The sequence below is a fragment of the Sander lucioperca genome, chromosome 18 (assembly GCF_008315115.2).
Source record: "Sander lucioperca isolate FBNREF2018 chromosome 18, SLUC_FBN_1.2, whole genome shotgun sequence".
NCBI lineage: Eukaryota > Metazoa > Chordata > Actinopteri > Perciformes > Percidae > Sander > Sander lucioperca.
The window spans coordinates 23,027,204-23,052,652 of record NC_050190.1 but is presented as its reverse complement, the minus strand read 5'-3'; the positions used below and the strand labels follow the sequence as shown (position 1 = coordinate 23,052,652).

The window sequence follows — 25,449 nt, the reverse complement described above, 5'->3', positions numbered from 1 at the left end:
TGTGTCTTTGATTTGTATCAGCAGATTGCAGACGGCAAATGGAAGAGGGCTAATCAATATTTGTATTACGGATGAATACACAAAATTAGAGTTCCTCATATTTTAGTGCTGTACAGGCTGCCTGTATATGTTGCCAATAGTTCTAGCCAGATATAGTACCTGGTATTTCTTTGACACGATCTCTTATTGATTGAATGCCTTTCATCGTGAAACTGCGCTGTCGAGCGGAGCCCTTGACATTGCATCTGGTATATTTTTGAACTGGACTGACCAGCCATGATCCCTTATTGATTTTATTTCTAAAAATCCACTCCAATCTGGAGGAAGAACAGTAGAGAAGTGGCCAGTGACAGTAGGAGAACTATGCCAAGAGATCTAACAGTTTACAAAAGACAAGCTTGAAGTTTTCATAAATAAGAATTGATGCCTTTTTCCACAAGTTAAAATGTTTTTTGACAGGTATTACAGGAGTTCTTCTGCATACCAGTGCTTCGCCACAACAGTATTGAAAAGGCAAATGCCAAAACATAACTCACCATTCCCCTCCCAGTCTGCAACTGAAGTGTTTGGGTTGTGCAGCTGGTTGAAGAGGCTCTGGATTAAGTCGGACCGGTTGGTTCTGGGATCCAGACAGAGCTGACCAGCTGGACACAATCCATCCTCATCCACCTCCCGTGTGAAGACAAACGGGTGTTCCACCAGTGTCACCACCTGCAGGCGGTGTCCCTCAACGGATTCTCCCGGCCTCCAGCGTCCTTCAGCGTTATTGTCCCCCTGGCCGTCCCCTCCCCTCACCCCGGCTCCAAGACCTTGTCCCTGGCTGCTCCCAAACCCTCCCACCAGTCCCAGGATCCCCCCTTCTAGCTCCAGCCTGCCTCGGGTCCACTGGCCTACAGTCACCCAGGCCGGCTGGCCAAGAGCACCCCTCTTCAGGCTCCACACGTGGAACAGCTGGGAGGTGAGGACCCGAGAGAGGCCAGCATCCACCTGGATCAGGCCTGTGGCCCCGGTGAAGGAAGTGTTGGAGAGGAACCTCAAGGGACACAAAGAGACAAACAGAAAATAAGTGAGAGACAACAAAGATCCACACTGGGTTATTGCCATTTAGAAATATAGCCCACAGTAATACACAACACTTAACTAGCCAGATGTAAAATTAATTAAAATAAAACAGGGGGAAAAGCAAGAAAGTTACAAACGATGGAGCTTTAGCAAGTCGATTCTCAGTAATTGCATCTCCCAGAAAGTCATAATTAAAAGTTAATGTAGGGCAGTGAGGATCTCCTCCTATCTGCCAGTCCATACAGACATACAGTCATTGCCATTCGTCTCATTCGCCTGCCGGCCCCACGGCAGAATAAATTAGGAAGCGCAATCCACCGTTTCTACATAAATCTGCCCTGGCCTCTTGAACCATGCAGGGATTGTTAGCTCACGTCTTAGCTTTTGATCATGTGGACATCTTCCGGGGATGTCTCAATGTGGAACCATTCAAGTACTGTTTGATCATGTCTTGATTAGTGGGGGATTGTCAGGAGGTCATTGCATATGGTAGGGGTGGTTGTTGAAATGTTAAAGTATGCAGGGATCACTGCATTCGGAAATGGGTGTTGAGCAGTGCAGGGACTGTTGATTATGTCTGGGTCAAGGCTGGAAATGGCAGGTTTTCCTTCCTGTTAATGGAAAAGGTTGGTAAAGCCGTGGCACTTTCTCAGAGCAGGAAAATAGCTTTTCCCTTTTTGCACTTTGTTTTATTCTCTCTTTTCTTCTGTCTCCCTCTCTCATCTCAGAGTTATATGTTGAATTGATGAGCTGGAGAACTTTCTCCATTAAATATGGGATTTGCGAAGGAAAATGAAAAGACTAAATTGATCATGAGGGTCAATAAACTCGCCTCCATGGCCAGGCAGGACTAAAGCATGTCTGCAATAGACAGAGAATGTTTCAACATGTGAATGTATGTACGACTTTATGTATTCTGCTTGCGCTTCTGTTCATTACGCCTTTTTTTTTAACATTGTGATTTACCTCAACGGTACAATATCAATTCATAAACCCGTTCCATGCACAATAATTCTGAGGAGCTGATTAAAAATGCCTTTGATTTGAAAGTCATTCCCATCTCATTCCATGTTAACTTATGTTTCCTCATCAGCAGCTCCCTCTGTCTCTGTGACCATAAAGCGGAAGTGCTAGCCATGCCTTGAGTTGAAATCACTCATGGTAATAGCGCGGCTGAATCATCATATCCCATAGACAGCAGATTCATCAAGCCGACCCACTCCAGACTCATGTACTATATTGTAATGGCTGCGGCTGGCCACAAAAAAAATTAACCATAGGCTTCACTTTACATCTCTTATGTGAGCAGAGAAGTGCAAAGCCCATTTTATTCCCGAAGTTTGTGACATTTCTGGATTCGTGCCCAGAGATAAGAGTGTGAGATATGATTGTGATATAATATAGAGATTAGAGCAGGGATGTGAAAAGTACGGCATACTTTTAAGCAGTGTCGCCGCCGCCACCTTTTAGAGATGGGTTCTGTTGTGTTGCATCAGGCCAGAGGCTGCATTTAAAGAATGACTGTGGATGTCAAAGCAGGTTGATAAGTCAGCCAAGTGGTGTCAGAGAGGGATGGTTTCCCCTCACTAACACCTGGCCCCAAATAAATGTCAGCACAGTGGCCGTGAATGATGACTCTATAAGGGAGTCCCAGGCATGTGTCTCACTCCCTTATCACTTCATCTCCTTTACTTTGGCGGAAAGTTTACTTTGTCTGTCTGGGATGATACAGATCTTGCTTGTTTCAATGGTTTTAATCTCTTCAGGAGAGATGGAATCTGCGTGGCAGCCGTGTCGAGTGAGATGGCACTGAGTGGCAGATCTCACTCTGATAACAACAACCCTCCATCTATTTCCCTCCCTTCTCTCCTTTTTTTCTCCTCCCTCACATCCTTTCCTACACAAGCTTCTTCATCCTTTTCTTTGATTTATTTACTATTTTCCTTGAGCTGTTTCCTACTTCCCCTGTCTTTCATCTATGATCTATCTGTTTGTCTTTGACTACTTTCTTCTTTCTGTTCAATGTATTTTTGGAAATAATCACCCAGGGATTTTTTGGATTCTGGACATTCGGAAGAACAACATCAAAAGTGGCTAGTTTCTCATATTTTTACTGTGGCCTTATCCTCACCGGTCCAGTGCTTCAAATCAGAAACAGTAACATTTTGCAGCTTTTGCTCTTGTCCTCCCTCACACCTTCCTCTCTTTCTTATATCTCCAGACATCCTCTCTCCCTCCCTGCCTCCCTCGCTGTCCTTTGGGCATTGAGCTGTTAATTGCGTTTTCCATGTGGAAGTCTCTTATTTCCTTCAGCTTTCTTAGGGCTCTCAGGAGCAATGGCATGTCTGGCTGTTGCAGTGCAGGGATAAGAATCAGGGAGTAGGCTGGAGGGAATGGAGTCTAACTGGACTGCACAACCTGTTTTATCAGTCTCTCACGGGCCAGAAACAAAGGTCACTGACACTATATTGTGGAGGACTGTATTATAAAGAGTTTATTCTGATAGTCTAGACTACGTCCTAATTGGCCCTCAACAGAAAGATTGGGACTTTCCCTGGTGTCCTGATGAAGTTTGAGTCAATGCAAAAGCATTACTTGTTGTTTTCCTTATTGTACAGCACCACTCACAGCTCTGTAAGGCTGTAGTTATGCACAGTGGTATAACATCAGCACTTTAATATGCAATCACAAGAACAATGTTAATATACTGATGTTTAGGACCATGACTATAGTTTAGCGTTTGAGCTTGCTAAGATGCGCTAATTACCCCTAAAGATGAAGAGCAATTGAGACTTGATAAAAATATAATTAAAGGGAATCTTTGCCGATTTTAAACTGTACATGCAGATTAACGCATTTTTGCATCATCTGGCTGACTTTTGCTGGCAGGTGAGTGGGGAGCTCCAGGCGCTGGTGGCATGGAAAAAGGCTGGGCACCTTCATCTGGTGCTGGTGCTCGTGCTGGAGTTGAAAATCGGCAAAGTTTTCCTTTCTTTTGCAGGTATTTGGTTTTGGGCAAATTTAAATTTTGACCTGATGATGGTGCTACATGGAAAGTGAAGGGATCATTGACACCATTACGATTTATCCAGTGTGGTACATAAATACCGAAGTTCATGGCCATCCAGCCAATAGTTGTTGAGACATTTCACTTAAAAACTGCAAATGTCAACCTCATGTTGGCACTAGAGGAAAAAGTCATTGGATTACCAAAAAGTAGGCTTCATCTTCTAGGGACCATGGATGTCTGTACAAAACACAAAATCAATCCTCTAATAGTTGCTGAAATATTTCAGTCTGGACCAAGGTGGTGGACTGACTGACATTGCTATCCATAAATTTGCTGCTAGCGTGGCAAAAAGTGAGCAATTTAATCACATTAAACCTAATCAACTTGTTTTAATTCTAATAATGAATGTCCAATAAAATTGCACTGGAAGCCAACAACTCCCACTCCACTTGTTTTAGCCTCTGGCCTTCCATGCCAAATTGTTCTGGCATCCCAGTGCTCAACTTAAGTGCAGAAGGAGAGAACGCTGTGAAAATCCAGTTTGTGATTATGTGGGTGGTGTTGATGATCACTCTCAGCTGGCAGGCATCGTGTGTGTTCAATATTTGCTGTGGGCCCAGCTCAAACCACAAATCCTTCTCTCACCAGCACCACGTGATCACAGTTATTGGATACATGCTGTTTTATCCATTGCTCCGTTATAAAATATCCATGTCAACCGGCAATGCAAATACACTTAACTTGTGTTTGGAGTGAGTTTATGGCATGGGGCTTCAGTGCCTCACTCAGTATCAGCCACATAAGAGGGGTTGTAATGTATGTGAGTACACGCTTTTTTTCTTCTGCTGTGCACAAATATGAGGATTTAGTTCTTCTGCTTTGAGTGTAAACATCTATAGTTTAATATGTATTTCAATATGCTCTTTTACTGCGTGTGTGTATAATATAATATCACAGACAGCACCTTGACAGAACCCTGTAAAAAGCTGCCAGAGGCCCTTTAAAAAGCTGCAAGGATTGAAGCAGCAGCAACGGCAAAGAGGAACAGATAAACCTCTGTAGTGTCAGTCTGTGAATCTGTATGCCATAAAGACGTCCACCCCAACCCGAGTATGACAGCGCTATTCAGAAGGAGCCACCCCCGTGGTGCAGAGGACAGACAAGGGCAACAACCGGAGCGTACAGTACCACCAGTGGAGCCAACAACTCCTCCTCATAGAAAATGCCAGTGTCAGTCAGAAAGCTAACGAGCTTACAGACATTTAGGAGCAATTTCATTGCAGTTTGCCAGTAGGGGTGCACGATTCAGAAAATGTCACAATTCGATATTGATTTTTAGGCTCACGATTCGATTCAAAATCGATTTTCTATTCAAAAACGATTCTCATTTAAAAAAACTATTCGCAGATCGGTAGAGCTTGAATCGCGATTCGAATATGAATCGATTTTTTTGCACACCCCTATTTGTCAGTGTTTTAAATGTATCATTTGGTGATTTAAATTAGGGCTGCACAATTAATTGGGGGGGGGGAATCATATCGCAATATCAGTCAAAACAATCGCAACTACATATTTTCCTCATATCGTGCAGCCATAGTTTTACATACATCATTTGGCGATAGACTTTTGGAACCTCAGCTAAGCATTTTTTAATGCCCATGAGGCATTTAAGAAAAACCAGTTGGCCTTTTGGCTGCAGGGGTTAAGGAGAGTAATTGTGGTCCAATCCTGACAAGACCACTACTAATTCTACTGTATGTCGCCTAAAGCAATATATGTAATTTTTGGAAGGAATAAGTTTCTCCATCAACCCCTTTGCTGAAATGTTCTTGAACAAATCTATACCAGCTGCAGGGTACTGCTCTGGAACTGACCGTGCCACTGGCCTTTAGAAAAAGTGCCATCAAATTACTACTGTTCTGTGTGAATTCTTCTTTAAGCATTGGTTCATCTAAATTACAAAAGGCATTTAAAAACTATTTCTATCAAAGAAAAGATCCACACTAAAGGGCTGACAATAAGTTCTGTGGGTCATCCAGGGGTAACAGGTAACAGGGTTTCAACTGTACTTGAAATAGATATCTCTGGATTTCTTGTTTATGTACATTTTCAATATTGTAGTGCGCAGATATCTCAAGCTGACACAGCTCACAACACCGGCTGAGTCATCGGGCATCGAGATCCTGCACAAACTATATTTTCCAAGGGAGAGGGGTCTAGCTAACGTTAGCTGTCTCTCTTTCACAGGTCTAGATGTCTAGATGAGATGAAGTGACCACACTGTCAAAACTCACAAAACACAGCAAGCGGGAAGACCTGTAACCTCAGCACTGGGTACGTTACCCTGTAGAATCATGATATGGATATAACGTGCAAAAGTCATGTTGTAACATAAGGAGTGCTTACATCACAAATTAGACTAAGCAGAAATTGAGAACACTAATGTAGGGGGCACTGTTACATAAGTAAAATATATACAATTTAACTTTCCTCATTATGCAAAATTTAGTTTTGACCAAATGAGAACACAAATAAACCAAACACCAAGGATGTATATATGCTTTTTTTTTTTTTAAAGCAAAAATGAAATTTGAGTGTGTAAATATACTGTATGTGTGCATTTACCTGGCCAGATATTGTCCTGAGGAGGGCAGCTCTTGTTGGTTTGGTTTGTCGTAACAATTCACCACGTTTGGAATCAGCGCCAGGTCCGGGCTCACCATGGTCGCCGCAGTGAACGCGCGGCCGATCAACTGCAAAGCATCCCGGATGTAGAAGCTGATTGGCTTGCGGCCCACCTCCCCGTAGGCTAACAGTCCAAGGGGACCTCCCAGAGTGTGGAGCGAATCTGGAGACAAGGGATATCCCATGATCCACTGCAGTGCTGGTAGTAATGGAGCGAGGCGCTGAGCGGCCCGCAGGATGGAGGAGAGGCACTCGGGATCAGATCCCAGGAGGAGAACGGAGGAGATAGGAGAGGGGGAGCGCAGGAAACGGGTGGAGAGGATCTTCAAAGCCTCCTCTTCCCTCTGATCCTCTTTCTTCTCCTCCCTGGTCTCCCCCCTTCTATCCGCGCCCCCGGAGATGAGGGTCATGTTGATGATATCCCACAAATGCCAGTTAGAACCACTGTGCATCTGCAGGTGAGACAGCAACCCTTCACCCCCTTCCTCCCACCCGGGGCAGATCACAGCTGCTCCTCCCCAGCTGCTTTCCCCCCGGCTTCCTCTGTCCCTGTCCCCTTCTCTCCCCTGCAGGACCGCCAGCAGCAGGCTGCCTAGGGTTGATGGAGGCACACGGGCTGACATCTGCAGGTGGAATCGGTTCTATCAGAGAGGACAGGAAGGAGAATGTGGAAGTCCAAAGAACAAAAAAAGAAGAGGGCCCAAAGAGAGACAAAAAAAGAAGTGAGAAAGTTAGGGGGAACGTGAGGTAAAATGATAGAGGAGCGAACAAAAAGGGAGAGAAGAAAGGCAGAAGAGAAAACAAGAACAAAACAGAGATTAATAGATACAGCCAAACCCCAACACCTCCGGGCTGAATAACATAAAATCACATTAAACGCAGTTTTTATGAGCGCCTGAGTACTGCAAAAACAATCCCTGTTGCTGCAGTAATTCACCACAACACTGATCAGAAACAATCAGTCACATTTGTTCATTATCTCGCACTCTGAATGAGAAGAGCCGCGATACAAACAAGGAGTCAATGATTCGCATCTAATCGGCAACATCACAGTTGGCTTGGCAAGACAACAGTAGCATCCACAGTTCATCCAGAAGCCCACATTCCCAAACCCCACTGAAAACACTGGCTTGTTTCATACTGTTCCAAAATGGATAACACTGTTGTCCTTGAATGCAGCTCACAGATGGACCTTCCCCCTCCTTCCTTTGGGGCTTCTATCCATTTGTCATCCTATCAGTGCTCCAGGCAAGGTTGAGGCGGGAGACGGCTTTAATATAGAGAGTCCAAAGTTAGGCTTAACATGGTTTAAGATTTGCACCCCCTCTTTGAACTGAGATGATAGGTAGGCACTGTACACTATGCTCATAAACACCCTCTGGCACAAATGCCTATACATTTTCATGCATCTTTATAACATATGCAGATGAGCACACACAAGATAGGTTTCAGGTTACAAAGCACAACACACTGGATTTGAATTATATACCTAACACACACACACACATATAAAGAAGAAAAGATACAAATTTTTTTACACACAGCCAGACATCCAAAAGTACGCACAAAATACACAAACATATTTACACACACACACACACACACACACACACACACACACACACACACACACACTTAATTAAATCGGTCCATATACTAAAAAATCCATGCAGGTACATACAGTCTGCGTAGAGGAACTTCTGGAATACACACTTGCACTCATGTGTGTCTGAAGATGAAATATCTAAACCCAACCCACACACATTCATTCAAATGGAAACATCCCACCCGGGAGTACAAAGTAAACAGAGGGACCCTCTGCTGAAAGTCCTTGAGTCCCTTAAGAGAGTAAGAAGAAAAAAACATTTGAGTGAAGTCTGCAAAGACATGGATGAATTAATGCAGCGTATGTATTTATCCTCCTGAGAGAGGCTAGGAGTGTGTGTGAGGGGACATGTGAAAATAGGCCTCTTCGTTTGAACTCAATGGGGGGCCAGAAAGGTAGCGGAGGAGGGGGGTGGGTGGTTTTTTTTTGTCGTGAGACAGCAGCGGGTGGCACAGAGGAATAGAGATAGGAAGGAGGTGCCTGCTACAGGTGTGAGCCTCATTCTGAATATAACTGCCAGGAATGAAACTAACATCATGCATATTTTGTCAAAGGACCCGGAGAGCCCAAAATGTAACGATAGAAGATCAAAACAGAGCCTCAAGGCAGCTGGAGGAATTAGCATGTAAATCCATATCTGCTTTTATTCTAAGTTCCTCTAGGTAAAATCCATCTATGCCATCTAGCCTTCAAATATTTATATATGGCCAAATGTTAATGTATGGCTATGTTAGGTTGCTGAATAAAGTATGCTTAAAACATGGCAAAAAAGCCACAAAAATGAGACACTGTGACAAGTCTAAACAGCAGCTGAAAAAAAAGCTGTAAATCATGCTCCGAATAAATACAGCTTGTTAGAAAACCACAGACGGAATCTTAGAAAATATATCATTGTCAAATTAATTGTAATAATGATCAAGTGCAATACATCCCACAGCTGTGTCAGCTGTTTTGTACCAGTGTTATTTTATTATTTCTCTTGCACCGACAGTTACTGCTAACTTGGTTCACTTTTATAGAGATGCTTTTACAATTTAATTTACATTTGAAGCGTTTAGCCGGGGCTCTTATCCAAAGTGACTTGCAATGAGCACAACGATAGAATTACTTCAAGAGTGGGGAGAATAATAATAAGAGCTACCTGGAGCATTATGGAAGTTGTATTTATAGTTGCTGCTGTTAGGACAGAAAGCAAATTAGAGTGAATGGAGGAGGCAGATGTGGGAGCTGTGATGCGATTCTAAAGAGATAAGGTGATATAAAGCTTTTCTTAAAGGCATGAGTTCCAGCCCATAAGATGGGAAAGCACTCTGCTGTTTTGACTGGAGGAGGAAGGACTTATTCTGAAATTCTGTGGGCAGTCGAACGTGAAAAGCACCAAAGTGGATGAAACTTTAAAAAAAGCACATAACTGGAGTTATTGCCTATTATGACTGCAGTCCCTACTTGACCGCATTTGAATGTTTTGGCACAATTAATTACAGTGATATATTAGAGCAATAACTCCCAAAAGAACATTTTCTGCTGAATGCTTATAGGTACAAATATGATGTACAGTACTTACTAAAAAAAAATCTTGTTCAAAGTAATGTACATTAATAATACAAAACAGCATCAAGTATGAAAGTTCACTAAAATGTTTCGGAGTAAACTCAAACCGCTCTGTGCATTGGAAAAACCCAGAATACGTCAACCCTAGGTGTGGTTTCAACATATTTTAGGTTTAGTATCAGGCTCATATTAAGTGTATTCAGTCCTGCGTAGCAGCAGAGAGAGTTGACTTTGTTGTGCTGCTGTTGGACTGGGAGAGAGCCAACACCTGTTTGCCTACTTGTCTTTTGTTGAGATCTGTTAGGCTGTGTTCTAGTCTCGCATTGCCAGACCTATCTCCACAGCACTGTGGAGTCAAGTCTGGCTCCTCCACACATACATTGCAGGATAGGAGAAAAAAAAAACATTTGCATTTCTTTAGATCAATCATAATCGTCTTGGGTGGCACAAAGCTCTAGACGCAGCGACTGTGGCTCTGCAGAATGGTTTCAAAAAGGAACTTGTTTTGGTGAAACATTTGCACAAAAAAAAAAACGCCACATAAAATATTAAATGAAATTAACTGTTCACACAATACAGTAACATGAGCTACCGGTATTTAAATTAGCTGGATACATGGTTAAAAGTAATTTGCTATCGCCGTATGTACTTCTTCCATAGCGATCCCTACTAATCGGTCCCAAAACGTCCCAGTTAGATAGCAAATGCCGTAAACATATTCTTTGTAAATATTCCATTGTACAATCATTCCCCGAAAGAACCAAGCAGGCCTGCCTTGTTGCACGTTCCAAAATGTCTTCAAAAGTTGCCATTATAAAGACGTGGCTTGCTCGCTCCAAGTTGTTGTTGTTTCACATATCGAAGGGATTTTATGAACGGCAACACACAGAGAGCGGAATGTCAGGATTTTTCCTTGAAATGTACTTCCATTGATGCAGACTAGCTGTGTTCAGACAGACAACAGCACTGAATGAAAAATGAAGCCATCTCATTTATTTAAATGAGGCCACGTCGGTGATGCAGCAGGGGGGGGGCAACACTGTAGGCTCTGGTAAAACAACGCTTAACTTTTGCAGTAAAGCATACATTCCTGGTGAATAGAATGACAAGAAAACCCGATTAAGACGTAATTGACTGAACGCAGTTTGGGCTGACTACAGTGGGCCACTTCTTGAGGCGCTGGTGCCAACCTATGGTTAGCCCCAAACAGCCTACCGCCAGACAGCCTCTATTTCTTACCCTAAATCATTACACTTTCCTTTTACACACATACACACGGCCGCACTTTATGTTATTTATGAAAACTAATAAAGAGCCATTTGCCACTCATTCTTAAACCAGGCTGAAATCATCTTTAATCAAACAATGACAACATCCTACATTTATCATCTTAAAGTATTTCAGTTCAATAAGAACAATGAAATCCCTGTCAGTCATCACTCCAGCCTATTCCCGCCTGTCTTAAAATAAGCTGGCAGCATCAGTGTTTATCCCATTGACACACTAAAGTATTTGTGTATAATGTATGCGTATATGTCTGCATACTTGCGCGATTGCCAACGACAGATCTCAGTCCACTGAGGCACACTGCATGATAACTTCTTTGTTTTTGACATCCTGTGCTTTTGCCTCGGGTCGGGGCCAACTTTGCTGTTACAGTTATTGGACTTTTGAATTTAAAATGTCGAACCTGGGTTGAGTTTTGCTCTCTAGAGGAATGCAGGCAGTATTTTTTTATGATGTCACAGTCTAGACAAGATAAAAAGGTGGCTGTACTGTCTGTAACTGGAAAGTTTGCAGACTATTGACAGTTTATTCAGAAACACAGACGCATGTCTATGATTTGTGGGGATTCTTTTTTTTCAGTGTTCAGGGACCGGCTGGACACAAGGTGCTGTCTCATGTCTAGCTCTACTGCTCAGGTCAATCCTGATCCAGGTTGATCTTTTTTTCTGAAGTACACAGGTCTTTTCAGGCTTAGTTAGGAATGCAATGGATGTTTTATCTAAGCAGCGACTCATTTTCAACCTGCAAGGACCTCCAGTGTGTGTGTGTGTGTGTGTGTGTGTGTGTGTGTGTATTTTTGTCTGTATGCTCTTATCTTTTTTCTCTTCCCAGGTAAAAGCGCCATCCGCAAGCACAAGCTTATATAGACTCAGGATGCAAGATAAGCACAGCTAAAAGGAATGTCAGCATTACTCCAGTATAAAATATAAAATCCATACCCCTTCTTACACATGTGCAAATTAGGAGCCCAGAACTGAACCTTTGCCTCTTCATAACAAATCCGGAGTAATGTTTGATGCGCTTTCCCAAAGATTTTCAGGTCTTCAAAAAAACTGCATGTGTGCAAATACATGCTCTGACACCCACACACACAGACAGCAGACAGGCACACATGCAGCAGGCACCGGTGCAAGTACACACAAATACAGTACATACACGCCATGGTGTGAATACTCATGCATAAATCCAGAGGGATCTGTGGGCAATGTGGAGTAAGCAAACCGACAGGAGTGCGTTGAATCAAAACAGGAGGGAGCAGCTCCCAGTTACTAAGCTCATTCCTTATTTAGGCTTCCATAAGAAAAGCATCAACACTTACCAAATGCACAATGCCCAAAGTAAGAAGAAGAAAAAAGATTTCCCTTTACATAGAAGGGGGCACAGAACAAACAACGGCACCTGCAGTTTCAGAGCTTATTAGAAAGTAAAATTTGGAGCAAAAAAACAAAGAGGTGGGACTTGTAGATATATAGAACCTTTACTTTCATTATACAAGTGCATAAGTGCATAATGAAACTTCGTCTGGCATTCTTCTCGGATATATATATATATATATATATATATATATATATATATATATATATATATATATATATATATATAGATATATAGATATATATATATATATAGGGGTGGTACGGTTCACAAAATCCACGGTTCGGTTCATATCACGGTTTTAGGGTCACGGTTTTCGGTTCTGTACGGTTGTTATTTTTTCTTTTAATCTTTAACACTCCAGAAATATACTTCAGCATATGATATATAGCTAAAATTAGCATATTGAATGCATGTTGCACAATACATGCACACAGTGGCAGTTCTACCTATTGTTTTATTTCCGCTGTCATCATAGGTAACATGAAATCCAAAATGTTCCCACACACCAGACTATATACGACGCTAGCACATCCTCCAACTCCGGGCAGCCTTCCTCATCTCTCCCACTTGACATTTCTGCATGTGACGTGACCTGCAGCACTCCGCACTCCACCTGAGGAGCGGTCGGCTCGGCGCCTCTCAAAATCTGACGAAAATCTTTTAAACTGACCTTTGTCGATCAAAAAAGCAGACAGATTCAGCAACTGTATGGCCTATTTCTCGCTTAAAATGTTTTCAGAAACACTTTTCGGTGAACTATTTTCGTAAAATACGAGATCGTATTCAGAACGAGACGCCATTAGAGTCTGTTTTGAAATTCGGGAGCAGCAAAAACCACGTGACGTGTTCATCCAATCAGCTGCCATGTGTTGCGTTCGTCACGCTCATTCCCCTTGTCGTTTCCAGGAAGTGTTTTAACATAGGTGTCGAAAGTGGGCACTACGGCAGTAAGTGGTTAGTGCACATTAACAGTGTACTGACGAACCGTGCGACACACACGCTCCGAACCGAGACAAGCGAACCGAATTAGGGGTGGTACGGTTCATGAAAAAACATCCGAACCGCTCGGTTTGCTTGTCTCGGTTCGGAGATACATATATACATATATGTGTCAAACATTTAAAAAAATAATCTGTGATGATAAAAGACAGGACAAGAGCAGCAGCATCAGTAAAACTTGGCAGTAAATTTAAAGTGCACACAGTGCACAATACTATTAGATAATTGTCAGTGTGTGTTGGAGGGTTTTGGTCGTTGAGGGAAGCTTAAGAGGAAAAAAAAAAGCTCTTGTCCTTCCTCCACAGCTTCAGGCTGATGATGTGTTTAATTCGCTGCAGCTCGACTTATTTTGAAAGCTCACTGTACTGTAGCCTCGGTTGGGCTTAACATTGCACTCATAAATCGTTTGCATCGAGCAAACGACCGGAGACGACCTCTTATGGAGACCTAAAGCAAGCGTCGTCGTAGACAGCGAAGGCATGCTTTGAGTTGTCCTCACTGTTGCATCCAACAGTGTGGACCTCTGTCTGAGCCCCTGAATGGCAGAAACAAACCTCATGGTCAGGGCAGCACTCCAAACAAGAACACTTCAGTGAACAAATTAATATTTCACCAGGTGAGTTGGCTGTGTGTTGGGAGGATGGACGAAGTGATAGGAAGAGAGACAGACAGAGGGAGATTGGTGTGTGAATGTGAATATATGTTTGAGATGAAAGATAGGAAAGAAATTGATATGTGGTTTAATATCCGTACTTGTGAAAGGAGGCAAAAGGTGATGGTTTGCATCCGAATGTGCGTGTAGCCGAGAGGAGCAAAGAGAGACAGTGATGGTAGTGTGCCTCGAGGAAGAGAGATTTTCTCAGCAGGCTGCGAGTCTCATATTTCAAACACCTGAGATGAAAACTGAGCCTATCGTAACCTGAATGTCAGACTAAAATGTCAGAGCAGATGTGGGCTCACATACATGTGTGAAATAATCTCAATGCAGTGCAGGAATGGCTTCTGTCAAAGGAGTAAAACAGGACAAACTAGCACCACACACTTGCATTAGCTCATACATTATGAATAAAGAAACTGTTGAATTTGTGTAATTTTTTCTGACTTTCTCTCACAGTCCAAATAAACAGCTGTGATTGAATAAGGCCAGCCTGAGTTGTTTGCATAGTTAATGAAGCAACACTGAGCAGCGCTCTTTAGTTGACCAGACGGTGGCTAACCGAGCTGTTTGCCATGCTGTTGTGTAATTGTATGCAAATAGCATTGTTTAATTTCCTTACGTCTCCTGGCGCTAAGTGTAATATGGGTGACTTTAATCTTTCTCAGCCATGCTGCCCAGGACTGGAGCTAAGCTTTGTGGGGGAAAGAGGCCTCAGCTGTTAGCCACATGTGCAGCTTAGGCACATACGCAAATGCACACAGACACACAGACACAGACACACAGACACACACACACACCAAACTCCCATAAACACACAGGCAGGGTAAAAAAAAATGACATTGACGTGCTTACACACGCATGAAAGTGTGCCACACACTCGCACATGCACGCTAAACACAACTGCGAAGCAATCAGCCACTTAACACAGCAAATGACTATGGTTATCTAAGCATAACAGCCTGTTGGCTCAGAGAAACAGAGTGATAAGCAGTAAGATACACACTATTAGGCGCCACCACAGGACTGGCCACAAATTGAAAAAGGGGCTGAATCTTGTTTCACAGTTAACCATTGATGGAGATGGAGCCATGTCTCCCTGATTGTCACTGCTAAATTACATATGCAAATACCTTGACTCGATCCAGTGGCGCCCAACATCTCCCATTTAATGATCGAATGGAAAAAAAGCATGCGGGAGATTGTGGCCTATGGGGGAGCGCGATGAAACAGCAGGCGAAAAATGTACAGCACGCTTGGGTTTAATTAGAGGCAAGTGTTGATCGTCGCTTAGGCTGCTCGTAGATGTGACAATTTGGTGACTGCTGGAAGTATGAGTGTGTTGAGTCCATTAAACATAAGGACCTTGTTAGTTTCCCTGGTGCTGTGGCAGGTCGGGAAGGGGAAGGGGAGGGGGGGTGGGGGGGTGGGGCGGGGGGTATACAGTAACATCGTAAAAACACCATTGTAGTCCTGAGCGATTGTGGGAAAAGCCATAAAAGATTTGACGGGCCTTGTCTGTTCCTCCAGGCTCTGAGTTTATGGGGATCATTCCGAATGGGAGAAAAGGCTGAGAGAAAATGGGATTTGCTCATTTTGTACATCGACGTCAAACCAACCGTAATCAAAGTGGATGTGTTTATGTAGTTGTGTGAGTAAAAACGTACATTTGTGTATGCGTATATATACACAACGTATTTGTCTGTCCGTGAGTGTGAAGAGTGTCTGCAAGAGTATTTGTGTGCAAGTGTGTGCAAGTGTGTAAATGTGAATGCCTGTGATTTACAAACCATTTGATGGAATATTGTTCTCAGCATGGCTTCAAATTAATTTGAATGATCAAGACACAGAGCACACCAGTCATTTTCCCGCCTGGAGCATTGCAAGTTACAGTAGAACAGAGAGAACCAGATGACTCCTGCGCACACACACACACACACACACACACACACACTGATCACATACTCAAACCAGCGAAGTGCTTTGGGCTTTGTACATTACCCATGATGAAGTTTTTGCTACACAATTTGAAGTCATACAGTTTTATCAACTGGCAATCCAGAGGGAATTAATAAAATGCAAGTGCATATCAAAGCATGCAAAAGCTACCCTGTTACTCTGTAGTGTAGGGTAAATGAAGTGATCCAGTGCAGAGTGTTCACTTTCATTATTAGTTGACTTCTGATTTAATGAGCCTCCAAGGGCCCTACAAATGTCCTGATGTCATCAATAATAATCAGATAGAGAAAACAGCGGGGGGGACTGAATGTGCTGTTCTGGACTGGTTAGTCAGGTCTCTAGTCAGCCAATGTTAGTGCTGAGTGCACTGCTAGCATTGGTGAAGGCTGTCATCTCAGCACGCTGCATCGGCGCCTCTTTTGTCAGGAGATCCTTTGATCCCCTCAGTTGCACAGATACAGGCCCACAGCAGTAATATGCTGAGTGGATTCATGTATCATCCTCCCCCCTACATACAGCCTCTGGCCCTCTCACTATTTATGATCATAATAGCTGTTGTTATTTATTAAAAGAGAGTGATTGTTGTCCTTGCTCTATAGACAATGTTTTCTCTGCCGGAGAGAATAATATTTGTCCCTTTGGTGTGGCCCTGTGTGTGATATGAGGCGGCGTACTGAATGTGATGGTGATTGATTCCTGTGTTGAGCATTGGAGAGAGGTACACCGGAAGGCTAATCTGAGTTATGATTGCCGCTGAATCGCATTTTCTACCCTGACTCATCCATCCACTCTGCAGTAGCAAATACATGCCGTATTCTGATTATGCCGTACATCTGTCAATAATGAGTACTGCACGATAGAGCGGCAACGTGGGCCTGTTCTGTCTCGAACACCTTCCACTGGTTTTTCATCACCACAATTTTCTAGATCATCTCTCTCTCTCTCTGCCTTCCACGCCACCCAGTTTTATCTTCCTCTCTCGCTGACTCGCTAACCTGCTGGAGGTGGCGTCAAGCATTTGCAGTAATCATGCCGTCATGTTGGGGGTAAAATAAGCTGTTTTTGGGTGGTGCAGAGGCTGTCAGGGTAGAAAATGGCCTCTTTGCTGGGTTGTAATTCGACCTGCAGGCAGCTAGACCAATGAGACGGCAACATTATTTAGTTACCATGAGAATGATACCAACAGTTCCCCAAGTACAGATGCAGAGTGCCGTGATGTTATTAAAAGTCAGCCCACGGGGAACATAGCTGCAAACAGAAAAAACGTCAGGGGGGACACATTTATTCACAACACCCCAGTGGTGAAAGCACGCCATGCCAGTAATGAGGTGTCTAGAGCTTTGGGCACTGGCTGTGTGCCTGAGTACGTGTGATATTTCTTTAGAGTGTGTGTTTGTTTTGGTGAGCATGTCTGCTCGGATGTGTGACCGAACAACTTCCTAATGGAAAAGAGTCCGGTCGTGTTGAATACTTAATCTCAAACCAGACTTCCCAGGAGTGTTATAATACACCTAGAGAGATGGAAGTCATTTAGGGGCAGCGTGTTTGTGAGAGGAGTGTGTTTCGGGGCAAGGATGTGTGGGTGTGAGAGGGGGGTATGTGTCGGTTCTAGGATGGATGGGCTTGTGGTGAGTAAATGACCTGCCTTGATCAGCTGAGCTCTCCACCCAGACTCCCTGATATCCCCTTTCATCCATCTCTATAAGAGAGAGATGACGGAGAGATGGAGAGGCAGACGGAGAGAGAGAGAGAGACTGAAGAGATGAATATGCACAGTGAGTGAACGATTTCAAGTGCAACAGCGAGCATAAAAGGGGCTAATTAGAGACGAAGGAAAGAAATTTGGGAGCATACGCGACAGAGACAGAAGGAGTGAACAAAAAGACTATTAGACTCCAATCTGAATCTGGGGTAATATGTATGACAAACGGTACCCTGTTCACGCCAGAAGTGCCTCTCTAATGTGACTGTGAGTTCCAGTCGATTGAGGGGCCATTTGGGGTGAGTTGATTTGGGGCACAGATGAACATGTTTTCTGGCCTCAGCCCACTTCTGGTGAGGAAATGAGTAGAATATGTATAATTTAAAAGGTTAATTTCAATGTGGAGTATTAACCATTTAGAGAAAAAAAAAGAAGAATGCTTACTCTGAAAATGACCCCAGGCATCAACGTGAGGCACATTTTAGACCATTCTAAACATGAGTCATCTGAATACCTTTTAGCAAATTGTTTTGTGTACTAGATGTATATATAGCATTTTGTAAGGTAATGAAATCCAGCAGTAAAACGTCCTTGTGGCGTGCTCTTGCGGTACCAACCCAATCCGCTGCCCCCCGTACCCCGCCGGCCCTCAGGGGAATCACTTTAAGATTTCTGATTTGTTCTCAGCATCAACTTTGGTTTTCGGTAAAAGGCTTGAGAAAATGGCTCAGAAAGTAATTTTAAAAGGACATGAGCTCTGTATTAGAAAAGCGGGGACAAGGACATGGATACAGATGCCGATAGAAACACTTTCAAGCAGTATGGCTGCACTGAGAAGGAACCTTAAAGGAAAACTGACTCTTATTATACGAAACTTGAATGAAACTTGAGTCTTATTTTGTTAGTTTTGCCCATCATTTCTGTCAGTTATACAATTGCACTCTCCAAAGTAATGGCTGAAATCTGGGAACACATTAGTCTCGTATTGCCAGACCTATTTCAACAGCGCTGTGTAGTAACATCTGGCTACACCACAGATAAATTCTAGGATAGGAGGAAAAAACACTCTAGGTTGTTTGCATTTCTTTAAACCAATCACAATGGTCTTGGGCAGCGCTAAGGTCCGGACACAGCACCAGTGGCTCTGCAAAATAGTCTCGGGAAGGAACTTGTTTTGGTGAAACATTTGCACCCCAATAAAACAAAATGCCACATACAATATTAAATGAAGTTAACTGTTCACACAATAAAGTAACGTAAGCTATGTAAATGAGCTGGATACATGGTTAAACCTCATTTGCTCTTACCAGTGTATCAGTCCCAAATCGTCCCAGTTAGATAGTAAATCCTGTAAACATATTCTTTGTAAATCTTTACCATCATTCCCCAAAAGAACCAAGCAAGTCTGCCTTATTGCACAATCCAAATTTTCTTCAAAACTTGACATTTTCAGCGTGTGGCTTGCTAACGCGAAATACATTTATGTTGTCGTTTCCCAAAGAGAAGGGATTTTGAGAACGGTAACACACAGAGACCGGAAGGTGAGAGGCAAAGCCTGACAGGATAAAGCCTGACAGGATAAAGCCTGACATCCGGCGTGTGATGCCAGGCTTTCAGATCCAGACTAAGGAACACAGCAATATGTGGTCCGATAATCAGTTTATACTCAAACCAACCGTTTAACCCGATTATTTTGTTTTAGCTAACCTGGCAGTATGTTGAAAACCTGTATGATCGACCCAGGTTGTATTAAACCAGAATTTCTCTTTAAGAATAGGCTGTCCTTTATCTGCTTTCCTATCCAGAGACACAGGCAAACATAAGGCACATGCCCACATAAATCCTATGCATCTGGGCCTGTCATATTTCAGTCTGCCAATAAACTGCAGTGCTAATGTTGTTCTAATTAATAACTTTCCAGAGAGGATTACTTGCAGTGGCTACTGCAGCACTAATTCAAGATAGATGTCGACATTTTCTCTACAACAGTTACCATTGTAATATCTATATTTAAACCTTTGTTTATCCTGGGACGATTTGCTGAGCATGCATGTTCTTTTACAGCAACGCACTGGTTGACACTTACACATTTACACACAGTCATACTCGGAGAGGTGCACAACACCCGCACATCCTTTTATCCTTGAAAGGAGTTAAGTGCCATGCTCAAAGACAGTTCAGTGGACATTTATGAGGGTCAGGAAAGTGTGCATTCACTCACACTCGCATTCATTCACATCAACGTATTATGGGATTCAAAACCAATGACCTTGGCTGCCAGCTGTTTTCCCCGTAAGCTGCTACATTATGAATATGCACGCCTCACACTATGTTTTCATCAGAGACTAAACTACAAAACATAAAGAACAGCATTGCAGCTGTCAAATTCAGATTTCAAAATGCAGTAAATGTCTCTCAGGAGGAAAATATTTTGTCCCGTTTCCCTTCCTTGGATAATAGTAAACAGTCATATTTTTGCAAGATGCTTGATTATTCGTCCAAACAGAGGGAGGAGTATCAACATTTCACTCACAGCTTATGCTGATCTGAGGGTCAAACCTCTGTAGGATATAGTTCACCTGCATGCAGAGTGCTATTATAAACCTAGTGATGTTTTAAAGATACAAACTTAAACTTTCTGTTGCTGTAATCAAATAGTTGGCTGAATGCCCCAGTGGATACAGATACTATCAGATAACCCAAGTTAAAATTTCAGTTTTTGCAACCACAGTTTTTTATGCATTTATCCTCCTTATTATCAAGAGCAAAGTAGTGAATCCCTGTCTACTGATTTACAGTTTTTCCAGCAAGTCACACCAGATTTGTAAACCATCTAATGCATAAACGGTTAATGTATCTAAAGTGTTGAAAAGGAAAATACCCTGTCGCTCTGTTCACTTAAGGAACCCATTAAATAAAGGATTCCTTCTCAGGGCTAAAGTGGTGTACTTATTAACATACTCTGGGGGGATGATACAGATTTAAAAAAATTGCAAGTAACATTAAATAAATTTGCACTTAACATAGCCCCTGAGGCCCTTTTTCCTTGTAAATATGCCTTTAGTCATTTTAATGACTCATCCTCCATACAGAGGTCTAATTGTATGCAGCCACCTCTCACTTCAGAGGTAACCTTTAAGCAACCTTAAAGAGGCGCGTGCATGGGTTTTAACAAACACCTCCTATTGTTTCATTTCTATTCATAACACCAGGCTCAAACACACCTGCCTGTGGGTGAAAGCATATAAGAACATATCAATAATGCCTTTTCAATCTTTTATGCACCCAGCCCTGTTTATTGGCACTTTGGTAATGCACATATGATGGACACTAGGGGCCTCTGGGCAAAAATGAGCTGGGGGCCCGTTTTGATCCACAGGAGACAGAGACTGTCCTCCCAATAAAAATAACAGCATCAGTTGTTTCAGAAAATACCCCGGAACGAAATATGTTTACGTTCAAGTGGCAAGACCTCTATAGACTTTGACCCAGGAGACCACTGTTTGCTTCTCTTTTCCTACAGACAGTCAATGTTAGTTTATTTTAGCCATGACCACGATTGTTCCGAAACTCTAACCAAGTAGCTCTTATTGTAGTCTCGCTTTGCCAGATCTTCCTCCACAGCGCTGTGGAGGAGGGTCTGGCTAGTCCACACAGCATTCGGGGATGGGAGAAAAACGTGCTCTGGTTTATTGGCATTTCTTTAAACCAATCACAATCGTCATGGGCGGCGCTAAGCTCCGTATGGAGCCACTGCAAAGTAGCCTCGGGAAGGAACTTGTTTTGGAAGTTGTTTTAGTCGTCAGGAGAAAACTCAGATTGGACAGATAGTCTAGCTAGCTGTCTGGATTTACAGTGTAGAGATCTGAGGAGCAGCTAACCATAGTCCTCATAAATCCACCGGAGTTTAAAATTCCAACACAAAGTGGCCGGCTTGGCTCAGACGGTAGTGCAGGCGCACATATACTTGGAGGCTTATGCATCGACGCAGAGGTCCAGGGTTCGAGTCCGACCTGTGAAGATTTCCTGCATGTCTTCCCCCTCTCTCTCCCCTTTCTCTCACCTAACTGTCCTGTCAAATTAAAGGCGGAAAAGCCCAAAAAAATAATCTAAAAAAACAAAAAAAAAACACAAAGAAAGCGGAAGGTAACGGACATTGGCGAAAAGACATGCATCCAGCGGAATTTCCTGCGGCACCGGAGCAATCCCGGAAGTGGAACGTCGTGGATATAGACTACTCTTATTGCAACCATGACGACAAAAGTCATACCTTAAAAGGTGCCCTGTGGAGATTTCTTGTGGAAAAAACAAAAGTTATATGCTTACACTGAATGTCACCCACCCAAATGCATTGTTTGCATCCTTCAAGTCGAACAAACGTGTTTGAATGTTTACAAAGCAGATTTTTTGGAACACGTTGAGATCTACTTTCTATCTATGTTTGCTTGTTGCAGTCTTCTTATTCCCTCTCTTTGTTGAGGCGTTGCTAAGTATTGTATATACATGTACATCCTCGTGCATGAGACAAACAAAGCGGGGAACCACTCGTAAAAAAGGCTTCTGCATAATGCTAAAAAATAGTCAAAAACTCTACAGCGTGCATTTAACTAAATTTATGTAGTACTTTTAACCCAAACCACAATGTTTCCCTAACCATAATCAGCTAGTTATTTAACCCAACCATGATCTTTCCCTAACAATAACCAAATAGTTTTTCGCCTAAACCTAACCATTCCTTGCAACAGTGTTTTATAAGGCACTGACAAATGAGCGACGGTGAGAGAATACACAAACCAGCTTCATTATATTTAGCATTGAACCCCATAAACCAACTGCTACTCTAACTGTAAGCATAATATCAACTAAATTTATTCATAAAGATTTTTTTTTACATAGAGCCCCCCAACCAAAAAAGGCATCAACAATGATAAAAAAATAAAAAATAAATGTAGGAGCCGCTTTACGACCTTAATCATTTTAGTTTTTGAATGTGGTTTAGGAGTTCAAATTTGCCATCAGTGAAATTGCCACAAACTATGTGATCTCTGAACAGGGGGCATTTGAAGACCCCGGAGGATTTAGCCGATAAGCATTTTTTAATTGGACTTTGGACAGGGAGAGTCCAGTTGGCTTTACAGTTTTTTTTAACGGAGATACTGTTTTGTAAGGCCGTGTTGTGTTGGATGCAGAGTCAAGAAAACACAGAAGAGAACTTTCTGGCAGAATCTACAGTACATACATACCCCCCCATTTATGTACAAATGTAATCACTATACCATTGTTGGGCATTTGGCTTCTTTCCTTTGGGCTACAGAAAAACAAATAAGTCTCTTATCTGGCTCTCTGTTACCTCAGTTTCAGTATTAATTGCTGCATCAAATAAAATGGGGCAAATCTATGCACTAGGTCCTAATCACTTATCTGCCATTAGTGCTTCTAGCCAGGGGGTATAATTGAAGCAGTTCACAGTTGTGGAAAATAACTTGGTGTTATCATCAACAAAAGGCGCAGGGGGTGGCCCACTTAGTGTGAAGCAACTATTGTGAGTTCAGAGCAAAATACAGGGATTAGATGGCAACTTCTCTGATGCTGAATGTTGAATGTACACATGTACAGTATGATTGTGTTTGAAACAATATGCCTGGGAGTTCATGCATGTATGATAAAACGCAGACCTTTGATGTTGAGTGTATAAGAGGGTGTCAGCACTCGTTAGTGTGTGTGCGGTTCTGTACGGGCGTGTATGCTTAAAGGCAACAGACATATCCAGAAACAAAGTCAGCCAGCGATAAGACCCACACTCGCCTCAGAGCCAGAGACCTAGTTCCTCTCTTGACAAAACCCAGTGATAAGTACAGCTCTGCTGCTCAAAGCTGAAGAGCAGAAGAAGAAGCTCCGGAGAAAGCAATAATCTTTCTGTAAACGCCAGCTCAGAGTTTAACACTCCACAAAGTCACCTCCAATTTAGATTCATAAAAAAGATTGCATGCGTCAGATGTTCCTACTGTAAGTAGTGGGACTTTTAGGTGCCAAACTTAATTTTCTCATTTGGCAAACACCTCCGCACTGTGATCTTTCAATTATGAGGGAGCAAATGTGAGCTTGTATGATTTGTGTGTGTGTGGTGTGCATAGGTCAGCGAAGTTACAGTTGTCTGCAATGACATTTGACCCCATCATGGTCTAACTAAATGAAAGCCATATCCACTGATCTGTGAATGTCCTCCCTCTCCCTCCCTCTCTCCTTCTGCAGCTGCACTTTTCAGTCTTACTTAATATGAAGAGCTGCATTCCTAGCGTTGATTGATGTTGATTGAAACATGTAAAGGGCATCAAGGAGCAATGAGAGCTGGCTCGTCAGCCTATAAATGCACGCACGTACACTGGGCTATGTAAATTGTCTCCACTATGTGTATAAATGTCTGTCAGCACGTATGCATGCCCGAGTGTGCGTCCCCTTCCCCTCAGTACGCCCGAGGAGGAACACATAATTTACAAAATATCACAGATAATCTTGTCAAGATTAACGATCTCATTTCTGATTAATGCCTAATGTTTAATTAACTCAACTTTAGGTCTTCGTCTTGTCGGAGGTTCCCCTGCATAGCAAACAGGCTCCTTGCTCTGTGTCAGGTACGGCATTGGCGCGAGTGTGTATGCCGGTGAGGAAGTGGGACAGATACATTTTATATTAATCTCCCGGGAAGATATTTATGGGCTAACCGATGCAATGAATAATTAATATTGCCCTAACAAGTTGAAGAATAACAAAATAATAAATAGCACAGTGCAGAATGTGTGAGATGTTTGTACATTGGTACGCAGGTTTGAGATTGTGTGTGTGTGTGTGTGTATGCAAAAAACTCTCTTCTACTGCTACCCATATTGTACGTGTGTGTGTGCGGCAAGCACTGAAATGCCTGTCTGTGTCTAATATGATGAAAATACAATAAAGGTGTGAGCACTTCTGAGTGTGCATCCACATGCCAAAGCAGGGGAGATTATGCCAACGCTGTGTATAGTATGCATGAGCATGTGTGAGCGCATATTATGTCGGCGATTATACGCTCCTCTTTCTATATAAGACATTTCTTTGAAGCTTAGGTTGGTGTACAAGACAAAGTAACCATGAAATTGACACCCAATCCTTGTTGGCCGGTCCACATCCACATCCAAATTAACCACTTAAACAGTCCTGGGCACAGATTCAGAGCCTTTCTAGTAATAATTCATCAATATGAAATCATTGCTTTTATATTTCCTAGTCAGGAAATGGGAGCCTACGGTGTCTTGAACATTTCCTTTCCCCCTCCTGTCTGTCAGCCCCTCCTACTCCTGCTTCCTTCTCCCGGCTGGCATACCCTGCGCCGGTCTGATAACGTGATTTCACGCAAAAGTGAAATCCTCCTCGTGTCTGATGTGCGCATCTTTCACTCAATCCCCATCCACCCCCCCAACATCCACGCTTTCTCTCCTCTTCCACTACCCCACCTGACATTTGTAGGGCGGCTGCTCAAAGGGAAAAGGTGCTTTGTGGTCGAAGTGTGTGTGTGTTAG

At 42.8% G+C, this 25,449-nt stretch overlaps 1 protein-coding gene across 5 annotated transcripts in view; it reads right to left on the bottom strand.

Annotated features, from left to right (window-relative positions):
- Positions 1 to 25,449, bottom strand: part of grin3ba (glutamate receptor, ionotropic, N-methyl-D-aspartate 3Ba) — a 111,999-nt gene that overhangs the window by 25,391 nt on the left and 61,159 nt on the right. For all 5 annotated transcript variants that reach the window (XR_004895664.1, XM_031309733.2, XM_031309730.2 and 2 more), the window contains exons 2-3: positions 6,698 to 7,398; positions 537 to 1,033 (exon numbers count right to left, since the gene is read on the bottom strand). Coding sequence is in view for 4 of the 5 variants with exons in the window: in XM_031309730.2 (XP_031165590.1) it covers positions 537 to 1,033; positions 6,698 to 7,398 (1,198 nt within the window). In the remaining variant the exon portion in view is untranslated. The remainder of the gene's footprint in view (positions 1 to 536; positions 1,034 to 6,697; positions 7,399 to 25,449) is intronic.